General features: G+C 47.2%; 1 protein-coding gene across 3 annotated transcripts in view; it reads right to left on the reverse strand.

Moving 5' to 3' along the window:
• bsdc1 (BSD domain containing 1) overlaps positions 1-8,079 on the reverse strand; it is a 67,772-nt gene extending 59,693 nt beyond the window's left edge. For all 3 annotated transcript variants that reach the window (XM_078567512.1, XM_078567511.1, XM_078567513.1), the window contains exon 1: positions 7,071-8,079. In XM_078567512.1, coding sequence (XP_078423638.1) covers positions 7,071-7,081 — 11 coding nt within the window. In that variant the 5' untranslated portion in view covers positions 7,082-8,079. The remainder of the gene's footprint in view (positions 1-7,070) is intronic.
• Positions 8,080-10,163: the final 2,084 nt, after the last annotated feature.

The following is a 10,163-nucleotide window of genomic DNA, read 5'->3' on the forward strand; positions in this document are numbered from 1 at the left end:
CCTGCCAAAATGAACCACCTTCTCACTCTTCTCTGCCACTTATCTGCCCAAGGCCAACATGTCCATGCATTTTGAAGTTCAAGACTATCCTCATCACAGTTGGCAACATTTCCAATCTTCATATCATCTGCAAATTTTGAAATCATGCCCTGAATACCATAGTCTAGGTCATTAATATAAATCAGGAAGAGCAAGGGTCCCAACATTGACCGCTGGGGAACTCCACTACAAACCTTCCTCCAATCTGAAAAACATCCATTAACCACTACCCTTTGCTTCCCGTCACTCAGCCAATTTCTTATCCAAGTGCCTACTCTCCCTTTTATTCCTTGAGCTAGAATTTTGCTCACAAGTCTGTTGTGTGGCACTGTATCAAATGCCTTTTGAAAATCCATATACACCACATCAACAGCGTTTCCTATATTGACCTTCGCTGTTACCTCTTCAAAAAACTCCAGCAAGTTAGTTAAATATGATTTTCCCTTAATGAATCTATGCTGGCTTTCCTTATTTATCCTGCGCTTGTCTAAGTGACTATTGATTTTGTCTCAACCTCGTTTCCAGAAGTTTCCCTACCACTGAAGTCAAACTAGTCTGTAGTTGCCGGCTTTATCCTTGCATTCCCTTTTGAGCAAGGGTGTAACATTCGCAATTCTCTAATCCTCTGGTACCACTCATGTCTCAGGGTTTTATGCACCCTCTGTCTTCACATTCTTCCTAAACTTTATTATAAGCTTTTTAGAAAGCTGTGATGTTATTGCAGGAAGAAATTCAATCTTATTGATAGAAAAATCCCAGGAAACAGTCCAACCCAGAAGCTCCATCTCTTTATCCATTTAAACATGAACCAACCAAGCACACAAAATACTTGTTAAATCAGGATGATGACCTGCTGAACAGCATCCTGTTTATCCTAATTATTCCTGCCTGGTTGAAGTTTTAATTTACTCTCCTAGTTTTAAATAAACGTTTATGTTCACGCAACTTCCAAAGCATTCCGGGAGCAGTCACTTCAGAAACCGACTGTACAGCACTAGGAAACAGACAGGACGGGTGCAATAAGGGAAAGCACACATCTGCCCATGCAACATGCTGCTGCCAGACAACTCCTCTCCCTAATCTCATTTTTGGAGTCACCCCTCTGACCTGGTGTTATTCATCCAACACACTAGCTGCTCTCCTACCAGTGAGATGAGAGAACAGATACCTTGGGTTTCCCATTGGCCGGCTATGGGGAAGTCTGATTGCTGAGGAGGATACATGAATCCCATTTAGCTCCCCCCAATCATGGTATCATAGATTAGGGCTCCACATCCCAGAAAGAGTCCTCTCACAATCAGATGATTCACAATTACAACAACATTCATATAAATCTTAGTTTCCCTTTCTATCTGAATGACAAACCCCAGGACTCATCTATACATAGTCCCAGATTCTAGAATCTCCTCTCTACTTCTACAAAACTCCAGGACTACTCCCCCAATATTGCCAAAGCACACAGATTTTCTCCCAATGTTACTAAATTCCAAGAACCCACATTAACAGCTCAAATCCCCAGGATACCCACATTACTGCTAAAATTCCAAGACCATCCATTCGGCCAACAAAATTGCAACTCCACTATAGCCCTGTCAAACACAAAAACCCCAAGTGGTTTAGCCAATCTGTAGGACTATTCTTGTCCAAATTTTATGCAAGTCGAGGTTTGAATCTACTGCCCAGTGCTCTTAAGCTGCAAATACTTAACTCCAACATCCTCCCTACCATTTTTCTATCCATACTGTGCTTTGAAAAAGCAGAGATCAAATGTACAGATGAAAGTACACAAAATTAATCAAGTTTACTGATTGAAATTTTCACTGAAATATTCATTTGTGAAAAATAATCCAAAACAATTTATTACACTATTGCAAATGAGGAGGCCTGATGATATATGTTGTCATGTAGCCTACAATGCATGTATATTGTATGTAATGCATTCAAATTTCATCCTTAAATCCAATTTAGAACATCTTTCAATATCTTTTGGGAAATTACTTATGGCTGGTGTACATGGTAACAGCCTTCAGCCCTCCCAATCTGATATGCTTGGATCAGCTCCCCTGGCTGCAGGAGACACACATGTCCATGGAGCAGATGGTCAAGCATTTGTTGTAATAGCATTTTACTATGTTAAAGGTGCTATATAAACAAAAGCTGGTGGTGTGGGAATGAGCCACAAAGTACTGAAAAATATCATTCACAAGTTCACAATGCTCTTGGTTTTGGAGGAGATGGTATTGGGTTGAACTTGTTTTATCACTTAGTGGATGTAGATCACGTAACTGTCTTTTATCTGAACTAACTCCAAATGAAGGCTTATCAAGCCAGCCAATCAATATTCTCAACAGTATCATTCCACACAAAACTTGCGTGCATTGTCTGCCCAGAACCTTCAACTTCCATCATGATTATTGGTTACACTTTTCATGACATAATATAATAGCAATGCCTATTGTCAGGAAGATGTAATAATTTTAATAACGTAATTGGAATTTATAGCTGTGTGTATGTGTCTCTGTGCGTGTGCACGCGTGAGAGAGAGACTTAATTGAATTAAAGACAGCTGGTCTGAAGGCTTTGATGTGTCAGTAGTTAAGCTAGGTTTGAAATGTTAAGTAGGTAAACATGGGGGAAGTTTAGAACGTAAAGTGTAAAGGGAACATTTGCATTTTTAAATAAACCAGACTGGCTTGAATTCAAAAGAGGGAGTGAGATGTTATATCTAGCCAGAAGTTAAGAAACAGTGTGTTTATTTTTCCCAAAGATTACTGGTAAATTGGTACTATGATAGATTTTATTAGAGAGGTAAAGTCCAAAGACATAGTGAAACATTAGGAATTTGCATTCAAAGGGGAAAATAAGTATAAAGGAGAGAAGGCTGTGTGTAAGGGCAGGCATTCAAAGATCTAACACAAGTGTGAAAAGCCTCCAGCATCTAAGCCTCAAGCTGCTGTCTACAAGGAACTGAAGCTGAATTCACTTTGAATTCAACTGTTCAGGATATTGTGTGTTACTTTGCCCGGATCTTTTAAAATCTATGTGTCTCACTGCTGCCTTAACGGAGCTGTAACTAGGGTTTAGATTAATATGGGGATTTAGAAGTTATCATAGTAGTAATTTGTAGATCTAATATTAAAATCATTTCTATTAATAAAGGTTTAATTTAGTTTTGTAATAAAACCTATAAGACTTGGTGGCCTTCTTTTTACTGAATTCAAAGCCCGCATCTCAAAATAAGTACAACTTGCAAATAGTTGTGGCAGCTGCTTCAAGTTTCCCTCTGGGATTTGGGCAGCTTGGCATTTACCATCTGCCTGCCATAACACTCTATAATTAGTAGTTACATGGAAAATTCCCAATAGGAATCACCCATAATGCTGCAGTTATAAGCCATACTAAGTGGTGTTGTGGAGCAAAGTTCTCAAGTCTCTGTCTCAAATCAGTTGTCATCTTGCTTATCTAAAGCACACAACTTCAACAACGCCACTGTAAAACGCAAGACTAAACACAGATATTCCTTTAGCAATATATAGCATCTTATCAAGAGTGAAACGTCACAAAGCAGTTCTCAAATACTGAATTATTTTTCAAGTGCAAGGCGTTTTAAGTCTTAGTTGACTGGTTTACTGGCAATCAGGACTGGGCCAGTGAGGCATCAAAGGAGGTCCCAAGAAGACAATAAATGGGCTAGAGCTGCCATGTATTGGGAACCAAGCCCAATAGGGCTTAAGACTGAGAGTGGCAAAGGAAGACTGGGATGGACAAGAGATGAGAGAGTAAGAGCTGAGGACAAGGCATAGGCAGTGAAGAAGAAATAGAAGGCTTTTTTTTTACAGAGGAGAGAGAATTGGAGAAGAGCAATAGAGGGGATGGAAAAATGGAACGTAAAGGCAGCTGAAGTTCAAATCAAAGATGAATGAAGGATGAGGGGAGAGGGAATTTGGGGATGAATGTGGATTGCAGTTAGGCAGAAACAAAGTCATTAGGCTTCAACAGATGCAGAGAGGAAAGTGCAGGTCTGGTGGAAAGGAGAAAGTTGGAGCAACAACTAGAATAAAGCATTAGAACCTTCCCTTTTTCTGTTCATTTCTTCAGCTTCTAAGTTACAAACTTTCATCCCAAAACCAATCTGTGCTCCTGGATAGATCCTTTCAACCACCTTCCATACCTCCAGCCCACTGACAATACAGCAAGCAAAATAACAGGCAAACAAAAAACACAGAAACAAAACAAAAGAGCACACACGCAAAGTATATAGGAGCAAAAAAACGAGAATCAGGGAGATGAAGCCATTAGTCACACAAACATAGACTGCATTCTTTCATTTATTAAAGTTTAAAAAGGCCCCTTCACTCCAGTCAAAAGCTGAAATCTTTCACTTGCCAATCCAACCTAGTTTAAAGCTGAGAAGATTAAGTGGAGATTGAAGAAAGATCAACAAACATTATTTTAATGCACTAAATTGTTAGTCTGGAATGCGCTGCCTGAAATGACTGTAGAAGCAGATTCAATAGTAGCTTTCAAAAGAGAATTGGATAAATACTTGAAAAGATCACATTTTCAGGGCTGTGAAGAAAGAGGTGGTGAGTGAGGTCAACAGGATAGATCTTTCCAGGCCTAATGGACTGAATGGTCTCCTTCTATATTGGGCGAATGTAACATATGAAGAGCTGAGATAAGGCTTCAAACAGTATTCAGTTTCAATATCTTCTGACATCACTTGTTTACTTGATCATGAGCAATTATTTACTTCAATGTAGTTTTTTGAATCTGTACAAATGCATTAAATCTTCCTGTCCAAAAAATTAGAGATTACCTCTAGAATATTTTTGATGCAACTGCACATTTTATTGCGAATATAAACAAAGAATCTGAACAGCGAAGTATTTTCTAAGCAGGCCCGGCCTGCCAAGGATTTTATGCTGTTTCAGGTATCCAACATGTAATTCAGGCTGGGCAATTGCAGTAGCTGCCCCCCTCCCCTGGCCCCAACCAACTTCCCCAGGCCCTCCACCTGCCCTCCCCTGTCTCCTCCACCCCGCCCCCCTTCAGCCCCCCCCTCCTTCAACCACCCCTCCCCGCCTCCCTTCACCCCCTCCCTTCACTACCCTCCTTCAATCCCCCACCCCACCTCCCTTCACCCCGACCCTTCAACCCCCCTCCCCAACCCCTCCTCCTCCCCCTTCAACCCCATCCTCCCCTTCAGCCCCCTCTCCCCATCCCCCCTCCTTCAGCCCCCTCTCCCCATCCCCCCTCCTTCAGCCCCATCCCCCCTCCTTCAGCCCCCTCTCCCCATCCCCCCTCCTTCAGCCCCATCCCCCCTCCTTCAGCCCCATCCCCCCTCCTTCAGCCCCCTCTCCCCATCCCCCCTCCTTCAGCCCCCTCTCCCCATCCCCCCTCCTTCAGCCCCCTCTCCCCATCCCCCCTCCTTCAGCCCCATCCCCCCTCCTTCAGCCCCATCCCCCCATCCCCCCTCCTTCAGCCCCATCCCCCCATCCCCCCTCCTTCAGCCCCCTCTCCCCATCCCCCCTCCTTCAGCCCCCTCTCCCCATCCCCCCTCCTTCAGCCCCCTCTCCCCATCCCCCCTCCTTCAGCCCCCTCTCCCCATCCCCCCTCCTTCAGCCCCCTCTCCCCATCCCCCCTCCTTCAGCCCCCTCTCCCCATCCCCCCTCCTTCAGCCCCCACCCCTCACTTTCACCCCCTCCTACCCACCCACACACCCCCGACCCCCCCTTCCCCACCCACCCCTCCCTCCCTCACCCCTTCCCCCCTCCTCCTCCTCCTCACCCCCACCTCAACCCTTCACCCCTCCCCCCCCTCAACCCTTCACCCCTCCCCCCTCAACCCTTCACCCCTCTCCCCCCCCAACCCTTCACCCCTCCCCCCCAACCCTTCACCCCTCCCCCCCAACCCTTCACCCCTCCCCCCCCAACCCTTCACCCCTCCCCCCCCAACCCTTCACCCCTCTCCCCCCCCAACCTTTCACCCCTCCCCCCCCAACCCTTCACCCCTCCCCCCCCCAACCCTTCACCCCTCCCCCCCCCAACCCTTCACCCCTCCCCCCCCCAACCCTTCACCCCTCTCCCCCCCCAACCCTTCACCCCTCCCCCCCCCAACCCTTCACCCCTCCCCCCCCCCACCCTCAACCCTTCACCCCTCCCCCCCCCCACCCTCAACCCTTCACCCCTCTCCCCCCCCACCCTCAACCCTTCACCCCTCTCCCCGCCCCCCTCAACCCTTCACCCCTCTCCCCGCCCCCCCCAACCCTTCACCCCTCTCCCCGCCCCCCCCCAACCCTTCACCCCTCTCCCCGCCCCCCCAACCCTTCACCCCTCTCCCCGCACCCCCCCAACCCTTCACCCCTCCCCCCCCAACCCTTCACCCCTCTCCCCCCCCACCCTCAACCCTTCACCCCTCTCCCCCCCCACCCTCAACCCTTCACCCCTCTCCCCCCCCACCCTCAACCCTTCACCCCTCTCCCCGCCCCCCTCAACCCTTCACCCCTCTCCCCGCCCCCCCCAACCCTTCACCCCTCTCCCCGCCCCCCCCCAACCCTTCACCCCTCTCCCCGCCCCCCCAACCCTTCACCCCTCTCCCCGCACCCCCCCAACCCTTCACCCCTCTCCCCGCCCCCCCCCAACCCTTCACCCCTCTCCCCGCCCCCCCCCAACCCTTCACCCCTCTCCCCGCACCCCCCCAACCCTTCACCCCTCTCCCCGCCCCCCCAAACCCTTCACCCCTCTCCCCCCCCACCCTCAACCCTTCACCCCTCTCCCCCCCCCCAAACCCTTCACCCCTCTCCCCCCCCCCAAACCCTTCACCCCTCTCCCCCCCCCCAAACCCTTCACCCCTCTCCCCCCCCCCAACCCTTCACCCCTCTCCCCGCCTCCCCCCCAACCCTTCACCCCTCTCCCCCCCCACCCTCAACCCTTCACCCCTCTCCCCCCCCACCCTCAACCCTTCACCCCTCTCCCCCCCCACCCTCAACCCTTCACCCCTCTCCCCCCCATCTCCCCGCCCTCACTCACCCGGCCGCCATCTTCCCGGGCTGATGTCATGGAGATTCCCGGACCCCCGGGGCGGCTCCGGCTTCCCCACAGTCCGGGACCGGGACCGAGATCTGGGACCGGGACCGGATTCGGGGACCGGGATTCTGCCTTTTCCTCGCCGATTCCGGGCGCTTTATTTTGTTTATTTTACAGACGGTGTTTACTGCGGCCGCAGCGGCTGCGGGAGGTTGCGCAGTGACGTCACTACGTTTGTCGTGCGTGCGTATCGCGTCATTATGTTGATGTATGCAAATAGAGTTGAATATGTAAATGAGGGTTTAACCTAAAGCTATTTAAATATTGTTAATATTACTGTTTGTGAAAATATTATTGCTGTTTCCGTGTGAAAGTATTGTTACTGTGTTTGTGAAAATAATATTACTGTTACTGAAAATATCATTACTATTTCTGTGTGAAAACATTATTACCATGTTCCTGAAAATATGATTAGTGTTTCCCTGTGAAAATATTATTACTGTTACTGTCTGAAAATATTATTACTGTTACCGTGTGAAAATATTATTACTGTTACCGTGTGAAAATATTATTACTGTTACTGTCTGAAAATATTCCTACTATGTTTCTATGTGAAAACATTCTTTCCTTTTCCATGTGAAAGTAATATTACCGTGTTTCTGTGTGAAAATATTATTACTGTGTTTCTGAAAATATTATTACTGTTTCTGTGTGAAAATATTATTACTGTTTCTGAAAATATTATTACTGTGTTTCTGAAAATATTATTAATGTTTCTGTGTGAAAATATTATTACTGTTTCTGAAAATATTATTACTGTGTTTCTGAAAATATTATTACTGTGTTTCTGTGTGAAAATATTATTAGTGTTTCTGAAAATATTATTACTGTGTTTCTGAAAATATTATTAGTGTGTTTCTGAAAATATTATTACTGTGTTTCTGTGTGAAAATATTATTACTGTTTGTGTCAAAATATTATTAGTGTTTCTGAAAATATTACAACTGGCGCTGTTGGAAAATATAATTAGTGTGTTTTTGTGTGAAAACATTCTCTGTTTCCATGTGAAAGTAATATTACTACGTTTCTGTGTGAAAATAATGGGCAGAATTCTCCATCTCGGACTAAATCCGATGGCAGGGGCAGGAATAGGGAGGTTGGCAGGAAATTCTGCAGTATCGGGGGTTTCCCGACATGTTGGATGGCATGTTTCTGTGTGAAAATGGGACCCCCCAACTGCAAAATTAATGATGAAGGCGCCCAGACATCCTCACTGTCCATGTAACCAACCTAATCCAACATATGGAGATGGCTGGAAGGGGAGGTGAAGGTCCAGCGCCGAAGCTCAGTGACGCCTCCCTGCGCGTCCACCTGGAGCATGTCGAGGTCAGGGGGGATGGACTGTACCCAGCTGATGGGAGGAGGCAGCCAAGCAGGCAAATGAACCCTGAATGGGCACAGGTGGCCGATGCCATAAGTGCTCAGGCTGTCCAGCGCAGGTCAGCTATACAATTCCAGAGAAGGATAAAATTGCAAGGGGTTTCAGATTGGGAAAGGCTTGGAAACAGGACACCAAGATCTGTTAGTGTCAGCAACCCAACATAGACACATATTTGTGGGAAGGTGCGTGGTAGCTTTACATGTGGCCCTCAGAACTCCAATAAAGTTGGAATTTTCCATTCTGGAGACTAAGTCCAGTGGTGGGAGTGAAAGTCGGAGTGACTTCCACTGGAAAGTGAGATGGCTGAACACACGAAATCTTGCACCATTTAGCTTATTAATTATGCATCCGTGAGGAGCACGTTGAGCCCTCGTGGCAGGGCAGGCAGGAAAAGGCCTGCCCCACATTACCTCATAGGCTCCAAGGTCTGGGCGCCATATTTAAATGGCATCCTGATGGCCATTTTCTCTGCCACTCTGCTCCTTGACTCCCCCTACACACCCCGGGGGCCTGCAGTCCTGCCTCAGTCTCACCCCTCCCCTGTGCCCAACCTTGGCGCAGCTTGTGCTACAAGCAGCTGATATCTCTCAGTGACGGTGTGAAAGGAAGGCCAAAGCAACGTCTACTGGCCTCAAAGTCCAGGAAGAAGTCGACCTTGCCAGGTGCATGCCACTTATGTACAGTCGTGAAAGTGAACCTTCTAAATTCCCATTGGAGGGTGGGTGGGGCGGGGGGGGCGCTTAATTTAGATGGGGAACAAGATTCCAGCGTGTTGGCCTTTTAATGAGCATTCACGAGATGCAGGTGGGGTTGCTGACGTAGTTCCGTTGGGCACTCGACTTGCCTTTGCCAGGAAAGTCGGGGGGACAAGATTCCAAACTAATTTTTCACCAATGGGAAACTGACTTTTTGACTCACCCCAAATCTTACTCCCCTGCCGGCCACAATTCCCACTGCTGGCGGGAGTGGAAGATTCCGCCGAAAGTTTCGGCATTCCACTCTATATCAGGCCCCCTTAAACCCGAAAATAAAGTAGCATTATTCAGCAGCAGAGGGAGATCTGAGGCTCTGATCCACTTGCACTGTTCAGATGGATACAGTTTCCCAGTTTTATTCAGGGGGAGAGGGGCAACAGCTTTGCTCTCTCAGAATTACAATATAGTTACACAATGTAATAGTAATTATATAGTCCGATTCAAATTTACATTCAACATTTTTTATGTTTAGACCATAAGACCATAAGACATAGGAGCAGAAGTAGGCCATTCAGCCCATCGAGTTTGCTGCACCACTCAATGAGATCATGGCTGATCTGATAATCCTCAACTCCACTTTCCTGCCTTTTCCCCATAACCCTTAATTCCCTTACTGTTTAAAAATCTGTCTGTCTGAGCCTTGAATACACTTAATGACCCAGGCTCTACAACCCTCTGCGGTAAAGAATTCCACAGATTCACTGCCCCCCGAGAGAAGAAATTCCTCCTCATCTCTGTTTTAAATGGGTGACCCCTTATTCTGAGATTATGCCCTCTGGTCCTAGACTCTCCCACAAGAGGAAACAACCTTTCAACATCTACCCTGTCAAGCCCCCTAAGAATCTCATATGTTTCAATAAGTTCGCCTTTCATTTCTTTTCCTGGTTACCTCAGTTCATC

Source organism: Cetorhinus maximus, chromosome 21, assembly GCF_964194155.1.
Source record: "Cetorhinus maximus chromosome 21, sCetMax3.hap1.1, whole genome shotgun sequence".
Classification (NCBI taxonomy): domain Eukaryota; kingdom Metazoa; phylum Chordata; class Chondrichthyes; order Lamniformes; family Cetorhinidae; genus Cetorhinus; species Cetorhinus maximus.